Source organism: Trachypithecus francoisi, unplaced genomic scaffold (assembly GCF_009764315.1).
Source record: "Trachypithecus francoisi isolate TF-2019V2 unplaced genomic scaffold, Tfra_2.0 Lachesis_group11, whole genome shotgun sequence".
Classification (NCBI taxonomy): domain Eukaryota; kingdom Metazoa; phylum Chordata; class Mammalia; order Primates; family Cercopithecidae; genus Trachypithecus; species Trachypithecus francoisi.
Window position 1 is genome coordinate 34,663,308 of NW_022681456.1, and position 24,240 is coordinate 34,687,547.

The 24,240-nt window shown below is 39.4% G+C and overlaps 1 protein-coding gene across 4 annotated transcripts in view; it reads right to left on the bottom strand.

Annotated features, from left to right (window-relative positions):
- APAF1 (apoptotic peptidase activating factor 1) overlaps positions 1-24,240 on the bottom strand; it is a 96,081-nt gene that overhangs the window by 62,845 nt on the left and 8,996 nt on the right. For 3 of the 4 annotated variants that reach the window (XM_033220953.1, XM_033220954.1, XM_033220955.1), the window contains exons 5-12: positions 19,214-19,397; positions 16,005-16,117; positions 15,767-15,898; positions 11,881-12,119; positions 11,291-11,458; positions 9,660-9,791; positions 6,152-6,265; positions 5,502-5,686 (exon numbers count right to left, since the gene is read on the bottom strand). In XM_033220953.1, coding sequence (XP_033076844.1) covers positions 5,502-5,686; positions 6,152-6,265; positions 9,660-9,791; positions 11,291-11,458; positions 11,881-12,119; positions 15,767-15,898; positions 16,005-16,117; positions 19,214-19,397 — 1,267 coding nt within the window. The remainder of the gene's footprint in view (positions 1-5,501; positions 5,687-6,151; positions 6,266-9,659; positions 9,792-11,290; positions 11,459-11,880; positions 12,120-15,766; positions 15,899-16,004; positions 16,118-19,213; positions 19,398-24,240) is intronic. The other variant, XM_033220956.1, reaches the window with a different exon arrangement.

Sequence of the window (24,240 nt, forward strand, 5' to 3'; positions counted from 1 at the left end):
ACTAACATGCAAATGACAGCACAGATCACCAAAAGAAAAGAAATAACAAAAGTAGCATTTGTAAGAGAAATGTTACCCTTTATCAAGCAACCTGTCATGTGTTACAAATGTCACTGAGTTGGAAGAAATCTAATTAATCAAATTAATCAAATCTAGTTAATCAACATCACTTTCTATTTTCCTTTGATACATTAATAATGATACATGTGCTGATAAATCGTTATGTAAGGATACCTTCAAAAATTCACCATCTCTTTTTTAAAATAAAAATCATAGCAAAATGCTCATTTCCTAACTGAAGGAAATGCTCAGCATTATTATAATGATGTACTTTAAAGCTGCTCTTCTCAGCCAGGTGTGGTGGCTCATGCCTATAATCCTAGCACTTTAGGAGGTCAAGGCAGGTGGATCACCTGAAATCAGGAGTTCAAGACCAGCCTGACCAACATGGCGAAACGCCGTCTGTACTAAAGATAAAAATTGGCTGGGTGTGGTGCCATGTGCCTGTAATCCCAGCTACTTGGGAGGCTGAGGCAGGAGAATCACTTGAACCTGGGAGATGGAGGTTGCAGTGAGCCGAGATCACGCCACTGCACTCTAGCCTGGGTGACAGAGCAAGACTCCATTTAAAAAAAAAAAACAGACTGCTCCTCTCAAACTACAGCTATTCAGACATACCAAAAAGATAAAGCAACGTCATATTCTTAATCTAATGAATACCAATTATTCCACTAGTATAGATATCATATTACTGCTCATAGTATCTAAAGTATAAAGGGGCCAGACATGGTGGTTCACACCTGTAATCCCAGGAATTTGGGAGGATGAGGCGGGAAGATCACTTAAGGCCAGGAGTTCGAGATGAGCTTGGCCAACATGGTGAAACCCCATCTCTACTAAAAATACAAAAATTAGCAGGCATGGCAGCACACGCCTGTAATCCTAGCGACTCGAGAGGCGGAGGCATGAGAATCACTTGAACCCGGGAGGTGGAGGTTGCAGTGGGCCGATATCATACCAATGCACTCCAACCTGGGTGACTGAGTGAGACTCTGTCTCTAAATAAATAAATAAATAAATAAATAAATAAAGTGTAAAGGAATGTAATGTGTACTTAAAACAGAAAAAACTATTACTGCAGTGTCAGAACTTCATATACATTACATCCCTGTCACTTTAAGTAAATATGTCAAATAGTATTGTGCTTATTTTAAAAGTCAAGGGTTGGCAGTCAGACAAACCTAATCTCATTTCTATTACTTATTAGGTGTGTAAACGAGCAAATTACTTAACCTAACAAGTTTTTATTTCTTCATATGTCAAATGGAAGTAATGGTATCTATTCTAAACAGCACCCGACACATAAAGGTGCCACTATTATCATTCTTCAAAAAACCACACACAAGACAGATCAAAGTGATAAAAGTGAACACAAAAGTAAATCATATTTAGATCCTGCCTACAAAGCATTACACTTTGGTAGAAGTGATAAAACAAACAAAAACAATTGTTCCTCAGTATTGATGAGGGACTTGTTCTAGGACCCACTAACAGATACCAAAATCCACGGATGCTCAAGTCTCTTACATAAAATGGTATAGGATTTGCATATATCCCACCACATCCTCCTCTATAGCCTAAATCATCTATAGATTACTCAAAATACCTAGTACAATATAAATGCTATGTAGACAGTTGTTATACCATCATGTTTAGGAAATAACAAGAAAAGTGTCTGTATATGTTCAATACAAACATAACCATCTACTTTTTTTTTCTAGTATTTTCAATCCACAGTTGGTTGAATCCATGGATGTAGAACCCATGGATACGGAGGGTTGACTGTATAATATAAGAACTAGAGTGATGACAACTAGAAGAATAGATAAGTTCTAGCAAAGTTAAGAGGATTCGATTTTAAAATGTTTTTACGTCTGTTTGATCTATCTACTCAATTCCTCAAAGCTCAGAAAGTGACCTTCATAATAATGGATATATAGTAGATGGCCCAAAAGTACTAGATAAATAACAAATGACTGAGTGAACAAATAACTTCACTGAAAACAGAAACTCAATTAAATTTAAGCTTATACCAACCTAAACCTTTCTACAGTAAACACCAAAAAAGTTTCTAGTACTCAAATAAAGCATCCTTTGAATATGGCCTGGTCAAACACAATTTTAAAATAAGTTATAAATAGCTAACCATTTTATGAGAGAACATCACAAGGAGAAATGCAGTTGACACGATGGCAGAAAACAGGAAGAAAAAGTAAAAACTCAACAATTCACAAGAGAACAAGAACTAAACCTATGCCCTTTAATCAGAGCAAGTATTAAGATTAGATTTCAGCCACTAACTAAAACATGAATTCATTCAATATTTCACAAATTTACACTGAATACCAACTATACGGACCAGAAAAATGCTAAATGCTATTCTTAATAATAACAACAACTAATATTTATTGAGCACTTTCTATGAACTGGGTGCTGTTCTAAGTACTATATGTATGTATATATGTTTATATACATACATACACTCGTTTAATCCTTACAACAATGCTATAAAATACAATCATTAGGCAAAAGAAGTTAAATAACTTTCCCCTTACGATACACAACTAATAAATAGCAGAGCTGGGATTCAAACCCAGGCAGTCTACAGCCAGGGTATGCTATTTTAACCTCCAAACTATTCTATACTTCAGAACACGTGGACTAGTATGAGAGAAAACCAAGTAAACAGATAATCACTATAAAGTGTGACAAATGCTATGATATGGGGCAAACAGTACTCTCAGACAGATCTAATCTAGCTTCCATAAGTTAGGGGGCTGCTCCTCAGAGAGAAAAAGAGAGAGCCCTCCACAAGACAGTGTTAAAGAATGGTCAACTCTGGAAAGTGGGGAGGTAGGAGAGAAATGGCTAGTCTTTGACTTTTCATCTTACATCCTATTACTATTGTTTTTTGTCTTAATCAAGAACACATATTATTTAAAATAAAACCAGCTGGGTGTTGTGGCTAATGCCTGTAATCCAAGCACTTTGGGAGGCCAAGGAAGGAGGATCGATTGTGTCCAAGAATTTGAGATCAGCCTGGGCAACACAGTGCGACCTTATCTCTACAAAAAAATAAAAAATTAGACGTGGTAGTATGTGCCTATAGTCTCAGCTACTCAGAAGGTTGAAGCAGAAGGAATGCTTGAGCCCAAGAGGTCAAGGCTACAGTGAGCAGTGATCATACCACTGCACTCAACCTAAGTGACAAAGTGAGATCCTGTCTCAAAAAAAATAAACAAAACCAACAAAAATTAAACTTATATTTTAACTAAAAAAATTTTTTTAATTCTCTCAGATACCATTCTCTCCTTCATGGAACCCTCCCTTGAATTCCTCATTTTTCCAAGCCAATTACTTATCAGTTATATCTCTACTTATACATAGTTCTGTTGTTACACTCACACATTATATTGTAATTATTTGCTTAAACTCCTTACTTCACTACTAGATTTTGAACTCCTTAGGGGAAAGACTTCACATCCAGTAATAGTGCTCAGCACAGTAGAGAAACTCAAACGCTAGTGCTTAGTATAGTACAGAAACTCAAATGTTTCTTGAACTAAACTGAATCAAGAAAATCACCTACAGCAGCCTGACTTATTTGGAAAGAGGGCCTAATGCCATAAAGATCCACAGATACCAACCTGGACTTCTATTTAGATATAAATTACACATATGAAAAGAGAGCCACTCATATTTATTATTTCAAGCTATAAGGGAAGCATGACATATGGAAGGAGCATGTAAAATAAAGCCAGACAGACCCAAGGTGTTTTTTTGTTTTTTGAGACAGAGTCTCGCTTTGTTGCCCAGGCTGGAGTGCAGTGGCACAATCTCGGCTCACTGCAGCCTCTGCCTCCCAGGTTCAAAAGATTCACCATGTCCACCAAATTTCTGTATTTTTAGTAGAGATGGGGTTTCACCACGTTGGCCAGGCTGGTCTCAAACTCCTAACCTCAGGTGATCCACCACCTTGGCCTCCCAAAGTGCTGGGATTCCAGGCATGAGCCACTACACCAGGCCACAAGACCCAAGGTTTAAATCCCATTCAGCAAGTCACATGAACTTAGCCAAGTCCAAATCTCTCTGTGCCTCAATTTTCTCATTTGTAAAACAGGGCAATTTTAGATATTTAAATTTTTACAAGGTAAAGATTAAATAGAATAACTTGATTATGTAGCATTATAACAGGTATTAAAAAGATGGTATTAATATCTATCCTTTCCTTTTTATAAGCTGACAAGATTAAGGTAAGAGCAATAGAAACTCCTTTAAGAGAGAATAATCAAGGCTGGGCGTGGTGGCTCATGCCTGTCATCCCAGCACTTTGGGAGGCCGAGGCAGGCGGATCACGAGGTCAGGAGGTTGAGACCATCCTGGCTAACACGGTGAAATCCTGTCTCTACTAAAAAATACAAAAAAAAATTAGCCAGGGGTGGTGGGGAGTGCCTGTAGTCCCAGCTACTCGGGATGCTGAGGCAGGAGAATGGCGTGAACTCGGGAGGCGGAGCTTGCAGTGAGCCAAGAGCACGCTACTGCACTCCAGCCTGGGCGACAGAGCAAGACTCCATCTAAAAAAAAAAAAAAGAGAGAGAGAATAATCAGGGTTCAGTGGTCATTTAATAAGGACTATGTGTGCAAAGGAAAGTGCAAATTACTTTACAGCCATTATCTCATTTAAATCTTCACAGAAGGCCAGGCGTGCTGGCTCATGCCTGTAGTCCCAGCACTTTGGGAGACCGAGGCATGCAAATCACTTGAGGTCAGGAGTTTGAGACCAGCCTGGCCAACATGATGAAACCCTATCTCCACTAAAAATATAAAAACTAGCCAGGCATGGTGGTGGGCACCTATAATCCCAGCTACTTGGGAGACTGAGGCAGGAGAATCACTTGAATACGGGAAGTGGAGGTTGCAATGAGCCAAGATCACGCCACTGCACTCCAGCCTATGCAACAGAGTGAGACTCTGTCTCAAAAATAAATAAATAAATAAATAAATAAATAAATAAATAAAATCTTCACGGAAATAGCACTTATTTCAAAGGATTTTACATATGAGAGAAGAACCTATAACTTGTTCAAAGTAACAGAATTATTAGGTTTTAGAACTGAGGCTCAAACCCAGCTTTGTGGCTCCAAAGTCCATGCTCTTCACCACTATACTAAATTACAGTAAGTCAAGCACTTAGTACTGAATACTTAGGATAATTGGTCAAAATGTCTTACAGGCATCTATTTATATGGATTCTTTGAAAATACAATCATTTTCTCCTATGCTTACTTCTCTAGAACTTTTCAATAAGTAAGAATGCTTATTAAAAGTTCCAGCCCTTTTGAAAGTAGTTAAATCTTCCTGGAGTGAACGTATTCACCACCTGAAAAATAATGACATAGTTAGCGCACTGCTCCTGTTGGTTTCTTTCCTAACCTACTTACATCCATTCCAGGTAAAGCATTCCATTATCGACCTCCTGCTTGGCCTGCAGCTTAGCTTGCTGATAAACTTCTGAAGTTTCCGGCTCACAGAGACCCAGTTGTACAATATTAGGAAATGGCTGTCGTCCAAGAAGGTGTCCATTTAAAGATAAAAACTCCTGAAAATTCTCACTGACTGCACAATCCTATAAATAAACTGAAATCTCTTAGAAACACAATCAGAGCCAGGATCTGACATTTTTCTGTTTCTGTGATCTTGCCACTTTAAAAGCTTAAATGAAATATTCTTTATGTGAACTAAAATTGAACAGCAAATCATTAGGTACCAAATACAAAGGAATCCTCTTCTGACTTTTAACATAGGGTAAAAATCTTATTATCAAACACATTTCTTAGTACATTCTTTTTTTAAAAAAACCACTGAACATCTTATTTTCCCAGCTTTTAAACTTCATTCCTACCTACTTTCCCAGTAGGCTGGAAAGCAAATTAATTAGAATAACCAAAGATCAAAGGAGGGAAATTATCTTCACCCCTTCTATTCTCTTCACCCCTTCTATTCTGCTTATCCCCATCATTAAACCTAGAATTAAATGTCAAAAAAAAATGAGATTCCTTTAAGCACTAGTTTTTCATATTAATATACATACCTTTTCATCTAGTATATGTCTGTATTCCACAAATTCATGAATCAGATGAGCAGGGCCTACAAGTTCTGTTTTTGCTTTAATCCAATCCAGGGAAAACATTAAAGCACAAAGTTCCTTTAAAAAAAAAGTAACATCAGCAGCACTGTTAGAGATCAAAACATTTTAGGTATAACATCATTATCCTCACACTACTAAGAGAAACAGTAAATATCTAGAATTTAAAGGATGCAAAGGAAGCAAGTGAGAAAGAATACATCTATAGTTCCAAAGAAATATAAAATGGGCCTCATACTTTAGCTCCAAATAAACTCCGGTTGGTTAAAAATTTAAATAGAAAATAGAAAACATTTTAAAATACTAGAAAATACAAATAAATATTTTTGTAAGCTTGTAGTAAAGAAAATCTTTGTAAACATGACCCCAAAGCAAAATACCAAACCAAAAAAACTGCACTTAACTACATAAAAGAGTGTATTTAACTACATAAAAATTCAAATCTTCAATACAGTAGAAAGCAATATAAATTAAACTCAAGACCAAAGAAGTTTTTAAAAAATACTTATTTGCAACATATATGATAGATGAGGGCTTCAGTATTTATTTTTATAGAAAATTATTTTTATAGAAAATTCTAATAAAATAAGAAAAAGAAAAACACTGCAAGAGAAAAAATAGGTAAAGGAGATAAAAGCAAAGGATGGGAGCCACAATTCACAAAATAAAAAGTATAGATGGCCAAAATCTCATCGGTAATCAAAGTGAAACAAGAAAAATTTACCATTTTTAAAGTATCAGATCTCTAAAGACTAAAGGAGTAGTAAGAATATTAGCTGGGGCTGGGCACAGTAGCTCAAACCTGTAATCCCAGCACTTTGAGAAGCCGAAGAGGGTGGCTCACTTGAGCCCAGGTGCTTAAGATCAGCCTGGGCAACACAGTGAAACCTCATCTCTTTGAAACATACAAAAATTAGCGGGGGGTGTGGTGGTGGATACCTGTGGTCCCAGCTACTCAGGAAGCTGAGGTGGAAGGATCACCTGAGCCCAGGAAGCGTAGGTTGTAGTGATTTCAGCTGAAATCATGCCAGTACACTCCAGCCTGGGCAACAGAGTAAGATCCTGTCAAAGAAGGCCAAGGGCGGGGAGGGGGGAGGGGAGGGGAGGAAGGGGGGAGGGGAGGAAGGGGGGAGGGGAGGAAGGGGGGAGGGGAGGAAGGGGGGAGGGGAAGGGAGGAAGAGGGAAGGGGAGGGGAGGGGAGGGGAGGGGAGGAAGGGGGGAGGGGAGGAAGGAGGGAGGGGAGGAAGAAGGGAGGGGAGGAACGGGGAGGGGAGGAAAGGGGGTGGGGAGGAGAGGAGAGGAGGTGAGGTGAGGTGATTAGCTGGAATCAGAGGAAATGAACACTTTCAACCACTGCTGGCAGGCATGTGTAAAACAGAGTACCCTTCTGGAGAGCAGTCTGGCAATCTGTACTAAAATTTAAACTGCACATACCATTTGACCCAGAAATTCCACTTATAAAAAAGTATCCAAAGAAAATAACCATCAACCAATTGTCCATCAACCAATTGGCCATTCATAATGTAGCTATACAATGAAACAATATGCAGCTTTAAAAATCATGTCACTCTATATAAATGACAAGAAAAGATGATGATTCAATGTAATTAAGTGGTAAAAAGCAATATATGAGATTTTCTATTATGATCCCATTTGGTTTTAAAGGACAAGTGTATTTATAGAAGCAGCAAAATGATCTAGAAAACTATACACAAGAGCATTAGCAATGGTTGTGATCTTTTTTCTTTTTTATAGTTTTTTTCTAAGTTTTCCAATGAAAATCAACCATTACTTTTAAAGTCAGAAAAAAGGCTAACGAGAACTGAATCCTGCCACACTATCATACATATCAAAAGCTTTAAAAAGGTGCATTGGTTCAGTGATTCTAATTCTCAGAATTTGCCAAGGAAACAACATAGGTACAAAGATAAACAAGAATGCTTATTACAACATCATAAGGATAAAAAAAACTGAAAACCTAAATGTTTGATAATTAAAGTTTGGTTAAGTAAATTAGGGCACAGATATTTATTGGAATGCCATCATTCCAATATACATTATTAAATGTGAATATATTTTACTAAATGAAAAAAACAAACTACAACAATTTACTATGTATTATAACCAAGAAATAACATACCTGAGCATAGAAAAATTACTGAAAGTACTTATAGTTTTCCAAATGTAAACATTTTGAGTAGCTACTTGGGAGTCATGACTTCAATCAAATACCATCTATGTGCTAACAATTCCCTATTTTCATGTTTCATCTAATTCCAGACTCACATATCTAACCGCCTATTCAATATTTCCAGCCAGATGTCTTAATAGGTTTATCAGACTTAATATATCCAAAATGAGTTCTTAACCATCCCCATTCTCTGCAGGAAAAAGCTTGTTCTCCCACAGACCTCTATTTCATGTCATGGACTCCATTCTTTCCATTGGAGTTGGAGTCATCTTTGATTCTTCTTTCTCTTATAATGCATATCAAACCCATCAGCAAATCATGATGATTCTACCCCTCTATCATCACTTTCTTTCCCTTTCCCTGCTCTCTCCTTCTTCTAAGCACTTAACTACTCAGCGAAATATAATAAATTTGTTTAATGTCTGCCTCCTCCCAGAACATAAACTCAATGAGAGCAGAGACTCTGTGCCTGTGCTTTATCCTCTTAATGAAAAGCAATATACACAACAAGCACTCAATAAATATTTATTGAATCAATGAATATACTTTTCCACTATCCATTTCCTTTCAACGCTTACAAAATAAATCCATACTGCCCAAGAAGGAAAGCTACTAGTAAGAAGAGGATTAATTCTGAGGTGGTTCATTTACTAGTTACTAAGGTACCTTTTCTAATCACTACAGGTAAAAACAAAAATAATTACACAGGCTACAATCCCATTTTTACTAATAAAAAAATGATACTAATAAAACAAAACATGTTTATGAACAGGACAGCAAAGCAAAATACCAAACATCAACGACAACAACAGTGGTAAATTTAACTATATAAAAATTCAAATCTTCAGCTGGCTGCGGTGGCTCATGCCTGTAATCCTAACACTTTGGGAGGCTGAGGGGAGTGGATCACTTGAGCTCAGGTCGAGCTCAGGAGTTTGAGACCAGCCTGGGCAACATGATGAAACCCCATGTCCACCAAAAATACAAAAATATTAGCCAGGCATGGTGGCATGTGCCTGTACTCCCAGCTACATGGGGGCTGAGGTGGAAGGATCACTTGAGCCCAGGAGGTGAAGGTTGTAATGAGCTGAGATTGTGCCACTGCACACCAGCCTGAGTGACAAAGTGAGACCCTGTCTCAAAAAAAAAAATTCAAATGGAAAGCAATATAAACAAAATTCAAGACAAAAAAATAAACCAGAAAAAAGCACGTAATGGAAAAAGGAAAGTCAGATAAAATAATTTTTAAATGGGTCATCTTACCTTGTGCATCTTGGCACTGGCCATGTGATAGGCCAGAAAGTTGTACCAATACATACAGTCTTCCTGATCTGGTGAAAGAGTATGCGGCTGGTGATATCTCTGAAACTGAGTGATTATCTTTTTATGTAGATCCTGCAACCCAAATGAAACGTTTCAGAAGCCAGAAACAATTATATAACCTAAGCATCACAGTAACTTCAGCTTCCAAAGCTATTAAGAATGTACAGAGAGGCCAGGCTCGGTGGCTCACATCTGTAATCCCAGCACTTTGGGAGGCCAAGGTAGGAGGATCACTTGAGGCCAAGACTTCAAGACCAGCCTGGGCAACATAGGGAGATATCCCTATGTTTTATTTTTTACAAAAAAATAAAAAATAAAAAAACAGTCAGGTGTGGTGGCATGTGCCTGTGGACCCAGCTACTCGGGAATTAGCTACTCAGGATCATTTGAGCCCAGGAGTTTAAGGCTGAAGTGAGCCACTGCATGCCAGCCTGGGCAACACAGTGAGACCCTGTCTCAAAAAAAAAAAAAAAATACACACACACAGACACACACACACAGAGAGAGAGAGAAAGAATCTCCCCATAAAATAATGACTTTACAGTGGAGAAACCTGGCAGATACCACTTTAACCAAATTATCAACATTAACATCACCCATAATAAAACATATCAACACCAACAGTCTGGGCATAGTGGCTCCTACCTACAATCCCAGTACTTTGGGAGGCCAAGGCAGGTGGATCACTTGAGCCCAGGAGTTCAAGACCAGCCTGGGCAACATGGCAAAACGCTATCTCTACAAAAATTTTTTTAAAAACCACCAAGTAGGCCGGGCGCGGTGGCTCAAGCCTGTAATCCCAGCACTTTGGGAGGCCGAGACGGGCGGATCACGAGGTCAGGAGATCGAGACCATCCTGGCTAACACAGTGAAACCCCGTCTCTACTAAAAATACAAAAAAAAAAAAAACTAGCCGGGCGAGGTGGCGGGCGCCTGTAGTCCCAGCTACTCGGGAGGCTGAGGCTGGAGAATGGCGTAAACCCGGGAGGCGGAGCTTGCAGTGAGCTGAGATTCGGCCACTGCTCTCCAGCCTGGGCGACAGAGCAAGACTCCGTCTCAAAAAAAAAAAAAAAAAAAAAACCACCAAGTACTCTCAGCATATGATGCCACTGAGAAAGATACAACATCACTGGTATTCTTGCCAAATATGTGTAACTTCAATGTAGTCAGGAGAAAATATCAGACAAAACCAAATTTGGGTATACTGTACAAAATTACTAGCCAGTACTCTTCAAAAGTGACAAGGCCACGAAAGATAAAGACTGATAAATTTTCACAGATTTGAGGAGACTGAAAAAATGACAAACAGGGAAACAAGACAATCACACGCAATACGGGATCCTAAATTGGCCTGGACCACAAAAATAACATGTAGATTAGCAAACAGTATTGTATCAATGTTAATTTTCTGGCTTTAACAACTGTACTATGGTTATATAAAATGTTAGTATTAGGGGAAGCTAGGTGAAGGACTTATGCATAGAAACTGTCTACTATTTTGTAACTTTTCAATAAATCTAAAATTATTTCAAAGGAAAAAGAAAAAAAAAAACAAACCAAGATTCAAGTACCTGAAGCTGGCTGCAATTCTTCTCTGTAAGAAAATCCACTTGAAGATCATGTAAATAATAACGAAACGACTTTCCATTCCGATCACAAAATAAAAGAGACTTATTTACAAACTCCTGCAGTATGTCTTCAACTTCTTCAGTTTCCATGTCCCAGAGAATACATAACACCTAGAAATAATGTATTTAATATGCCACAAAAGTACAATGACCAGGACTGTAGACAGGTATTATCACACACACACACACACACACACACACACACAAACACACACACACAAAACTGTATCTTAAAGCCCTAAGAATGTCTCCATTTCTTAAGAAGAAACCCAACTACTCCTCAAGATAGAAAAGAGAAAGAGAAGTCAGATGCTTCTTCAGCTGCACTAGAACCACAAAAATAGGTTAACTCCTGAGTTCAACACAGAGCCCTTCATGGAGGCTAACAGCAGAGGGACTTCTACACCCAGCTCCCCACCACCTCAGTCCCCTGGGTCTTATCCTTCCAAAGTTCTCTGTAACAACATGCTCAGTACTATATCAAAACTTACATGCAATAAATACCCAATGATAAGGATCATTGATCCCATTACCTTTGTAGGCACCTTAACGTCTTTCTGAAGGATGGAAAGATCTGTGTAATAATATTTGATGTCTTCTCTGAGCATTTCAACACTTATAGACATGGCTTCATCTAGAGCCTCATAATCATAAGACGAAGATTTCCTTATTCTCTTAAACTGCTTATTCTGAAGTTGTTTGAGGTAGTACTCCCAGCGATTGGGAAAATCACGTAAAAGTGCACCAATTAAAGATACTACAAGGGGAGAGCCTTAAAAAAAAAAAAAAAGGAAGTCACTGTGCTAATACCATCCTATTTTGTCACTACTAAGAATCAACTTACTTACACTACTAAGAAACAATTTCTGCTGCATGTTATCAAAAGCCTTGAGTATTTATCACTCTTGACTTCACTTCTAGATATTTATTCCAAAAAAAATTAGAAATAGCTGGGCACCGTGGCTCACGCCTATAATCCCAGCACTTTGGGAGGCCGAGGTGGGCAGATCACGAGGTCAGGAGATCGAGACCCATCCTGGCTAACACAGTGAAACCCCATCTCTACTAAAAATACAAAAAAATTAGCCGGGCGTAGCGGCGGGCATCTGTAGTCCCAGCTACTCGGGAGGCTGAGGCAGGAGAATGCATGAACCCGGGAGGCAGAGCTTGCAGTGAGCTGAGATCGCGCCACTGCACTCCAGCCTGGGGGCAGAGCGAGACTCCGTCTCCAAAAAAAAAAACAAAATTAGAAATAAGATTTAAGGCCAGGCGCGGTGGCTCAAGCCTGTAATCCCAGCACTTTGGGAGGCCGAGACGGGTGGATCACGAGGTCAGGAGATCGAGACCATCCTGGCTAACACGGTGAAACCCCGTCTCTACTAAAAATACAAAAAACTAGCCGGGCGAGATGGCGGGCGCCTGTAGTCCCAGCTACTCGGGAGGCTGAGGCAGGAGAATGGTGTAAACCCGGGAGGCGGAGCTTGCAGTGAGCCGAGATCGTGCCACTGCACTCCAGCCTGGGTGACAGAGCGAGACTCCGTCTCAAAAAAAAAAAAAAAAAAAAAAAGAATAAGATTTAATTTAATAAGTTCCTGATTATCTTTATTAAGTCAAAATAACATAGATTAAATCTGGCTAAGATGTCGTTACAAAAAACAATATATATATGTATATATATACACACATATATATATGCCAGCCTGAGCAACATAATGAGACCTTGTCTCTACTAAAAATAAAAATTAGAAATATCAGCCAGGTGTGGTGGTGCATGCCTACAGTGCCAGCTACTTAGGAGGCTGAGGTGGGAGGATTGCTTCAGTCCAGGAGGCTGAGGCTACAGTGAGCCATGATGGCACCACTGCATCCCAGCCTGGGGAACAGTGTGAGAGCCTGTCTTAAAGAAAAAAAAAAAAAAGAATGATGAAGTTTAAGGATATTCATCACAGCATACTTAGAACAGTGAAAAAAAATCTTAAATAATGTAAACAATGTCCAATAATAGAGAAGTGGTTGAATAAATTAAGATATATCAATATTATGCCACTGGTAAATTTTTTTCAAAAAAATATTTAACAACATGGGAAAATGCTCAAGATATATAAAAAGGGTAAGGTCAGTCCAGCGCAGTGGCTCACGCCTGTAATTCCAGCACTTCGGGAGGCTAAGGCGGGCAGATCACAAAGTCAGGAGATCAAGACCAGCCTGGCTAACACGGTGAAACCTCGCCTCTACTAAAAATACAAAAAATTAGCGGGGCATGGTGGTGGGCACCTGTAGTCCCAGCTACTCGGGAGGCTGAGGCAGGAGAATGGCGTGAACCCGGGAGGCAGAGCTTGCAGTGAGCCAAGATCGCACCACTGCACTCCAGCCTGTGCAACAGAGCGAGACTCCATCTCAAAAGAAAAAAAAAGAAAAAGGGTAAGGTCCAGCTGGGTGTGGTGACATGCGTCTGTAGTCTTAGCACTTTGGGAGACTGAGGCGGGAGGATTGCTTGAGGGCAGAAGTTTGAGACCTGCCTGGGCAACATAGTGAGACCCTGTCCCTACAAAAAAATTTAAAAATTACCCAGGTAGGTGGTGAGTATCTGCAGTCCCAGCTATTCAGGAGGCTGGGGCAGGAGGATTGCTTAAGACGAGACATTCAAGCCTGCAGTGAGCTGTGATCTTGTCACTGCACTCCAGCCTGGATGACAGAGCAAGACCCTGGCTCTTCAAAAATAAGGGCAAGATCCAAAACTATGTATACATAATCTGAATTTTTAAAATCTTTGTTCTAAAAGACTGGAGGCAACACTCTCATGATGCTAATAATTATCATATTATGGATAATTTCTATTTTTTCTTTATAGTTTCACACATTTTCAAAATGGACATGCATCACCCTTTGTAATAACTACAAATCAAGCATTTTTCCTAAGTGTAAGATTTCCTTAAAAATAAACAAAACTGGCCAGGTGTGGTGGCTCAGGCCTGTAATCCCAGCACTTTGGGTGGCCGAGGCAGGTGGATCACGAGGTCAGAAGTTCAACACTACCCTGGCCACGATGGTGAAACCCCGTCTCTACTAAAACTACAAAAATTAGCTGGGTGCAGTGGCACACGCCTGTAATCCCAGGTACTAGGGGGCTGAGGCAGGAGGATCACTTGAACCTGGGCAGCAGAGGTTGCAGTGAGCAGAGATCACGCCACTGCACTGAAGTCTGAGTGACAGAGTGAGACTCAGTCTCAAAAAATAAATAAATAAACAAACAAAACTGTGTTTCTATTTAATGGCAGAATGAAAAATAAGGTGGCCAGGTATGGTAGCTCATGCCTATAATCCCAGCACTTTGGGAGGCCGAGGCGGGCAATCACCTGAGGTCAGGAGTTCGAGACCAGCCTGACCAACATGGCAAAACCTCATCTCTACTGAAAATACAAAAATTAGCCGGGCATGGTGGCACATGCCTGTAGTTCTAGATCCTCGAGAGGCTGAGGCAGAAGAACTGCTTGAACCTGGGAGGCAGAAGTTGCAGTGAGCCAAGATCACGCCACTGCACTCCAGCCTGGACAACAGAGTGAGACTCCGTCTCAAAAGAGGAAAAAAAAGAAAAAGAAGAAAAAGAAGGTATTTCCAAGCATAGCAACAATGAAAGAAATAATTTTAAGAGTTGATAGATTTGACTGTATAAAATTTTAAGCTTCTATATGTCAAAAGAATACAACAAATAAAAGGTACACAAAAAACTGGGAAACAGGCTGGACATGGTGACTCATGCCTGTAGTCCCAGCGCTTTGGGAGGCTAAGGTAGGAGGATCATTTGTGGTAAGTAGTTCAAGATCAGCCTGGGCAACATAGCGACATCCTATATATAAATTTTACTTTAAAAAATTGTTTTACTGGGAAATAATACTTGTAAAAATATGACAAAGAGCTAATAGTTTCAATTTTTAGAGTATTTAGAAATAAGTTAATATCAAAAAAGAAAAGTGAGTGAAGGATAATTTCTTAAAACATATTCAATAAACAAGTAAAAAGTTTAACTTCACTAACAAAAAATGCAAATTAAGACACCAGTTTTTACTTACCAAATTAGAATACTATTTTTATAAAATCCCAAGCAAAATCAAGTTTTAAATCTGATTCTCACTATATTTTTAACTCTGACAGCAGAGGTTACATCTGTGTCTCACTTCTCTCGCTAATGTGGTCTCTAACACACTGTGGGTAGATGGTAAATATTATTTTAATGAATAAATAAATACCATAATATCATGTATCCATTTAAGGTATCAGAGAAGAACCTAAAATACTAAATCTCCCAGAAAAGTTTTTGGATGTTCATGTGCTAAGTTATCATATTCATTAGCTTGATTTACAAAAGGGAAATTATATAACTCCCTATAACCTCCTCATAAACAAAATAAATAACCATACCTTTACATTCTTTTATAATACTATGAGCTTGTTCTGGCAAATCTGCTTTCTTCATATTAACAAAAAGGGATAAAATTTCAAGTCCTTTTTCTTTTCCTAAGGAACTCTCCACAGGGACTACATATTTAGGACCTGCAAACAAAAATCACAAGACAAAGTAAGTAATTTGGTATGCCACATATTTAAATGTAATTGAATTAAATATAAAGGTACTAAAAAGTTAATGAATAATCCTTACCCATTACTGAATCTGTAACACTCTTGTCTCTGGTTGTAAGAAGAATCTGACACTGATTGTCAAAAGCTTTCAACACCCAAGAGTCCCAAACATCATCCAAGATCAACAGAGACCTAATTTAAAAAAAAAAATTAATCACTAATGACACTTACTTTAAGCTTCCTTTTAAAAAGATAACCCCACCAGTGTCTTTTAAAATCTACCAAATTAAAATTTTTTTTAAACAAATAGATAGCTAGGTCTAGGAAAATGATTCTTCCTCTTTGCTATATTCTTTTCTCAATATGCTGATTCAAATAAGGAAAAAAAAAAATTAGAGACTTCCTTCTCCTCAAACCCTAAATCAGAACATATTAAAATTACAGATCCTACCATAAAAGGTTCAGCCACCACTTACTGAGTGCCTTAAAAAAAAAAAAAAAAAGGGACCATTACTATCCAAGTAACGGGATTTTCCAACTTAGTCGTTAAGCACCAAAACCAAACTAGAACTGAGCTCAGGTTAGCATTAGAATGCATCATACAATAATGACGATATGTAACCATTTTTCACCTATAAAACTAGCAATTTCAAATGTTGCAAGCTAAAAGAATATTACCTTTCATACAAGTGTTTTTTTTTAAACAATATGTTTATTCATAGTAACTAAGAACCTCTATGTCAATTCCCAATTGGTCTCTCCAAAAACTTTTCTAAACTCACTAGAACAGACGAGGGGAAAAAATATAACTAAAACCTGATAGCATAATTATACACTAGCATTTCTGTCTAAATGACACACTGTGGCTGTACATTACAAAAAAATACTCTAGGCACATATATAGGTTGAAAAATTACAAAAGTATAAACCAAATGAGACTGAGAGATTAAAAAAATATGCCTGGCTTTATAAGCTAGTCTGACACATCTGAAAGTGGCTACATTATTTTACTCAACAGAAGTCACTTTTATTTTTGCAAAAAAGGGAAAGCAGACTAGGTAAAGTTACCGAGCAATTAAAGAGGGAAGGGTTAGTGATCTCAATCCTATTTCCTCTATATAAATCAATATCAAGAGAATGAGCGGCTAGGCATGGCTAGGCGTGGTGGCTCACGCCTGCAATCCCAGCACTCTGGGAGGCCAAGGTGGGCGGATCACGAGGTCAGGAGATCGAGACCATCCTGGCTAACACGGTGAAACCCCATCTCTACTAAAAATACAAAAAATTAGCTAGGCGTGGTGGCAGGTACCTGTAGTCCCAGCTATTTAGAAGGCTGAGGCAGGAGAATCACTTGAATCCAGGAGGCGGAGCTTGCAGTTAGCAGAGATTGCACCAAGAAAATATAACAAGTATGCATCAGAATCACCTAGTAGGCTTTTTCCAAAAATACTCTTCTCACCCTATATTCTGATATTAATACCCTTACCAACTTGAGAATCACTACCATACTCAGCAACTGCTACAGGCTGCATCTTTGGGCGCATTATGGCACTTTTAAAAAGTGCAGAGCCACTACCTCTCACTCAATATACTATAACATTCCCAAAGAATGCTTTATTTGTCTTTATACTTGCAGCACTTGGCCCAGAACCTGGCACAACACTCAATGTTGGTTAAATGAACAAATGAAAGAGAGGCTGTTAGATGACAGAAATCAAATTGTTGACTGAATCCAAGGTTATACTCTTAAGACTAGCAGCAGCTAAACTGCTGTCTCCCTTTTGGCTAATGAAAATGGTGAAACACTTGGTAACAGTGCCTGGCACATAATTATAATGGTAAGCATTTGCTGAATTAATTAACTGTTGAACAAACAAAACAAACTCACTCCTGAAGTATATGGAAGTAGAACAGTTACATGTATATTTCCAGAAACTAAGACAATCCAAAAGAAAAGCCCCATTAAAAATCCTTCCTGACTTTTTTTAATTGAAATAAGGTCTTCCTCTGCCACCCAAGCTGGAATACAGTGGCACAATCTAGGTTCACTGCAGCCTTGATCTCCCAGGCTCAAGTGATCCTCCCACCTTAGTCTCCTGTGTAGCTGGGACCACAGGTGTGTACCACCACACCTGACTAATTTTTCTATTTTTTAGAAAGACAGGGTTTCGTCATGTTGCCCACACTGGTCTCGAACTCCTGGGCTCAAGCAAACTATCCACCATGGCCTCCCAAAGTGCTGTGACTACAGGCATGAGCCACTGTGCCTGGTCTTTTCCTGACATTTATCAGTTGCCTGCATTTATTCTCTCTTGTTCTGTGTTAACTCATTAGAAATAATGGATTCAAAGTAAGAAGTTTGCACTTTCTAGCAAAGAGCACTCACCAACTCACTCACTTAAGACATTCCCTGAGAGCCTACAATTGTACATATGAGACGATGTGGTAGATAGGATGCAAAGAGAAAAAGCAGTTTTAGGTCAAATGGCAGCCCCCTTTTTTTTCTTTTTAAATACAAGAAAGAAAAGCAAGAAAGCAATGGTTCTTTCTTTTTTTTTTTTTGAGACGGAGTCTCGCTCTGTCGCCCAGGCTGGAGTGCAGTGGCCGGATCTCAGCTCACTGCAAGCTCCGCCTCCTGGGTTTAGGCCATTCTCCTGCCTCAGCCTCCCGAGTAGCTGGGACTACAAGCGCCCGCCACCTTGCCCGGCTAGTTTTTTTGTATTTTTTAGTAGAGACGGGGTTTCACCGTGTTAGCCAGGATGGTCTCGATCTCCTGACCTCGTGATCCGCCCGTCTCGGCCTCCCAAAGTGCTGGGATTACAGGCTTGAGCCACCGCGCCCGGCCAGCAATGGTTCTTTCTTTCTCTTTTCTTTCTTTTTTTTTTTTTTTGACAGTTTCACTCTTATTGCCCAGGCTAGAGTGCAATGGCACGATCACGGCTCACTGCAACCTCTGCCTCCCAAGTTCAAGCGATTCTCCTGCCTCAGTCTCCCGAGCAGCTGGGATTACAGGCATGCACCACCAATACCTGGCTAATTTTGTATGTTTAGTAGAGATGGGGTTTCACCATGTTAATCTGGCTGGTCTTGAACTCCTGACTTCAGGTGATCCAACCGCCTTGGCCTCCCAAAGTGCTGGGATTACAGGCATGAGCCACCGCGCGTGGCTGCGATGGTTCTCTCTTACCCTCTTTTTAGGACAGCAGGAAAAAGGCATGATGTTCTCAAGAAGTCAGTAGTTACGTCTTATTGGGACTTCACACACCAACTAAATTTGACCATCAGTACCTTGGGTGTTTGCGAAGCATCAGAATGCGAAGACGGTCTTTAGCCTCTTCAATATTAAGTGGAAGCCTCTGGGAAAAACTCTCATCTTGATCCAATCGTGTGCAAAGATTCTGCAGTTTCATCAGAAGTCCAGATTTGTCTTGTTTCCCAACTGAAACCCAATGCACTCCCCCTGGGAAACAATCTAGTGAGGGAAAGAATAATGAACTTCAGGCCTTTCAACAGCAGTCCTCCTTTAAATGGTTTTACTGTTAAGCATCAGATTTACTCCAATTTTCAGTCCCATCATATCTTTGACCTCTCTTGATTTAGAGTATAAATTTTACATGCAAGATATTGGTAGGCTTTATATCCTGAATCTAAGACAAGTTGAAGATGTGAAGAAACTGAAGTTTGGAGTAAATTTGTGGCTTATCAGGAAAATCTTACCAAGTAAAGTTTTATTATCTTTGTCCTGTGTCGTCAATGATCACTGCACAGCAGTTTCTAAACCTTGTACTCCTGACTTTTTGGGATGGCAATTCTTTGTTGTAAGGGACTGTCCTATGCATTATAGGATGTTTAACAGCTTCTTTGGCCTCTATCCACTAGATGCCAATAGGATTCCCCTTCACCAATACTGACAAACAAAAATGTCTCCAAACATTGTCAAATGTCACCTGGGGGAGTGCAAAATCACCCCTCATTGAGAACCACTGATGTCCTGGAACATATAACTCACCCATTATGGTTTTCTTATACAGATTTAAAATAGCAAATTAGATTCAAGTCTGGCTCCACTGCTTACTAGCTAAGCAATCTTTAGCAAATCATTTAACCTCAGTCTCATTTGTTATACTGAAATAAGGTTGTCTAGCCCACCTATTTCAGAGTTGCTGTGAAAAATTAATGATATATGTGAAATTGCTATGTTAAGCATAAAGGATTAAAACAGGATGTTAGTGTTATAGATCTGAGAGCAACTTACCAATATTAAGCTTCGAACTAGTAAGCACTAGGAATGGCCATGATTATTATTACTGTTATCATCATCATTGTTAACTGAGCCATAAAACATCTTGAAATATGTATTTTCATTTACGTATTATCAGGAGCCAAAATCTTAAGTCGTCATAGACTATACTTAATCACCTCCACATAAATATACATATATAAAAAAGAGGGGTCCCTATGTATAAAATACGGTAAACAGTAGCATTAGATCATTCCAGTAGCATCAATCATAAAGATTTATGTGATCTTAAACATACCAAAAAAAGCAAAAAACAGACTCAAAGATAAATGAGTTAAATTACACCAAAGGGCAATTTATGTACTGGTATTCACAAATAATTAAATATAAATATAAATCACTATTTTAAAAACTTAATCACCCAAAAGAGATACTTGCATATATGCACAAATATCTATTTACATCAGATGTTTATTGGGCACTATTCTAAGAGTTCTATGTATATTCATTCATTTAATACTATAGCACACTATCAAGCAGACACTATTACCTTCTTTTTGAAAATGAAGAAACTAGCCGGGCGCGGTGGCTCACGCCTATAATCTCAGCACTTTGGGAGGCTGAGACGAGCAGATCACGAGGTCAGAAGATCGAGACCATCCTGGCTAACACAGTGAAACCCCGTCTCTACTAAAAATACAAAAAAATTAGCCGGGCATGGTGGCGGGCGCCTGTAGTCCCAGCTTCTCGGGAGGCTGAGGCAGGAGAATGGCATGAACCTGGGAGGCGGAGCTTGCAGTGAGCCGAGATCGCACCACTGCACTCCAGCCTGGGTGACAGAACAAGACTCCGTCTCAAAAAAAAAAAAAAAAAGAAAAAGAAAATGAGGAAACTGAAGAACAGAAAAGTTGAGTAATTTGCCCAAAGTTACACAGCTAATAAAGCAAAGCTGAGATTCAAACTTAAAGCATCAATGTTCAACTCCTACACCATTCTGCATCAACAAGAATATTCACTGCAGCATTGTTTGCAACAGGAAAAAGCTGGAAACAACCCACAATGTCCACCTTAACCTACTATCCCATTGCAGGCTTCCAAAGTCTCAGACAGGCCCAACTGAACTTTGTATGTAAATGAAGTCTGCAGTAGTGAATAGGACTTGACATTTTAATTATGGAAATGAGACTTTTTATAACTTGAAGTGACGTGGAGTCTTTGAACCTGCACAAGGTCAAGGAAAGGATCAGTCCCAGAAAAGAGGAAGTAAGCAAAGGTCTGGATGAAGCCATGAAGAGCAAATACCTACTCCATTTCCCAGCATAGAGAAAAAAACCGGTTTTCGCTCCAGATAAGGAGAGGACTAAAGAGCCAAGAGTATGTGCTAAGAAGCAACTGAATGATGGACAATAACATGATGGACAATGACGGCTCAAGTCTAGGAGAGGACTGATAGTATGAATAGAGAGGATATTCTGGAATCAATGGATGAGAAGTCTTGGTAAGTCTATAGCAATAAACTTGAAGAATAAAATAGGTGGAGGTGGGTAAAGAGTAGAAAACAATGCTCAACATCAAGATTTCAAAAGTGCTGTAGTTCTAGTAATGACAAGGATCAGAGTCCAGCCTGTAATCAGGGAAGAATTAAGAAATGGCCACAGGAGGCCGGGTGCAGTGGTTCATGCCTGTAATCCCAGCACTTTGGGAGGCTGAGACAGGAGGATCACGAGGTCAGGAGATCCAGACCATCCTGGCTAACATGGTGAAACCCCGTCTCTACTAAAAATACAAAAAATTAGCGGGTCGTGGTGGCAGGCACCTGTAGTCCCAGCTACTCAGGAGGCTAAGGCAAGAGAATGGTGTAAACCCAGGAGGCAGAGATTGCAGTGAGTAGAGATCGCCCCACTGCACTCCAGCCTGGGCGACAGAGCGAGACTCCATCTCACAAAAGTTAAAAAAAAAAAAAAAAAAGTCACAGGAGACAAAGAGGTTAAGGAAAGAAGAGGCTAAGGTTTTGGATGACTCATCCACATAGGTATCAAAATCACTAAGAGTGCTAACAGACAAAGGGCATAAGAGGAAGGTTAAAAGCTAAGAACTCCAATCGTCAATGAATAAGACCGTGATTACATCCATAGGAAAGGTTAGAGACATGAACCTCAAAGCATTCAGCTGGAGAAGGGAGTATTAATGGTCTGGATGAGGCAACAGAGAGCAAGAACAATGCCCACCCATTTCCTGGTGCTAAAGTATGTGGGATATAAAGGAAAAAACTTGCCATGTCACTTAAGAAGGTTATGGAGAAGGCAGTATCCTCAGGAAACTTTGCCCAGTTTCAGATAAGGCAAGAAGGTGAATATTCTAAGAAGTTGATACAAGAGAGTTTCCTGCTCAGAGAGGAGGAGTTCTACAGGGTATGGCAGAAACACATAGGAAAGAGAGAAGACTTAGAAAAGAATTTGTCAATGTACTGAATAATGACTGCATGAAAGTCTAAAATATAACAAACAACTGGAGACAGAGAACTGTACAGTAACTGAGATAGAGACACGGCTGTGAAGCCTGGTTTGATTATCATGCTAATGTCTTAGAAGAAGGTAGACAAGCCCTATTGCTTACTCCTAAAGATTCTGAGGTCCCCTCAGGCCTTCTTCAGTGTAAGTTTACAGTTATGACCTTCAGTGTACGTTTACAGTTATGAAACAGCAAGCCCTTGAGACTTCACTTAAAGCTGTGCTCTGTATGTATATATATTCATAAATGCAGAGAATAAAGTTTGGAAAAATTTACTCCAAATTGTTAACCAAGACTATCTCTAGGGTAAGATTTAGAATTTAGAGCCAGGCATGGTGGCTCCCAGCACTTTGGGAAGCCAAGGCAGACAGATGAGCCCGGATTTCGAGACCAGCCTGAGCAACATGGTAAAACCACGTTTCTAAAAAAATACAAACATTAGCCAGGCAAGGTGCTATGCACCTGTGGCCCAGTTACTCAGGAGGCTGAGGTGGGAGGATGACCTGAGCCTGGGAAGTTGAGGCTGCAGTGAGCCAGGTTCATGCCACTGCACTCCAGCCTGGGTGACAAAGTGAGAGTCTGTCTCAAAAATAAAAATAAAAAAAAAGATTAAGAATTTAGGAGAAAGCAAAAAGGAGCAAGTAAGGAGAACTTTTACTTCTTTTTAAATTAAAATACTACTTTTAAAATACACAGATGTAAACTATCTGTTGCCTTAAGTTTCCTTTTTTTCAAATTTGTGCTGTCTACCTAAAATTTGTAAAAATCGGCCAGGCACGGCGGCTCAAGCCTGCAATCCCAGCACTTCGGGAGGCTGAGGCGAGGGGATCACTTGGGTCAGATGTTCGAAACCAACCTGGCCAACAAGGTGAAACTCCATCTATACTAAAAACACAAAAATTAGACAGGTGTGGTGGTGCACATCTGTAGTCCCAGCTACCTGGGAGGCTGAGGCAGGGGGATTGCTCGAACCTGGGAGCAGAGGTTGCAGTGAGCCAAGATCATTGCACCCCAGCCTAGGCGTCACAATGAGACTCTGTCTCAAAATTAAATTAAATTAAATTAAATTAAATTTGTAAAGATCATCCCAAGATTAAAGGAAAAGAAAGCATGCTGATGTAACTACCTAGTAAATTCTTTCACATTTTAATTTACGTACTTATTACCTAGGGTTAAAGGCCTTTTTTCCCTAAATTTATAACTAAAAATTTAAGGCATCTAAACACACGCAAGAAAAGAGAAAACACTACCAGATTTAAAAAGGCAAACAGACCAAATGACTACCTGATATGCAAATCTCTAACCACCACAATATAATATTTGGTTAAAAACTGAACCATTAATTCCACATTTCAGAAAGAATCTAAACATCTTGACTATGGGCACAAGAGGGAGCAATTTAGCCTTGCATGAGGCTGTATTTACAATTCATTCAGAGAAACTAATTCAGAGAAAAGTTGCCTTTATTCAGGGAAAACTCCACAATACTTTCACAGGAGGCTTATCCTGGTAGCAATTCATAATCTGATAACACAAAGAAATCTTGGAAAGGACAGAAACATAC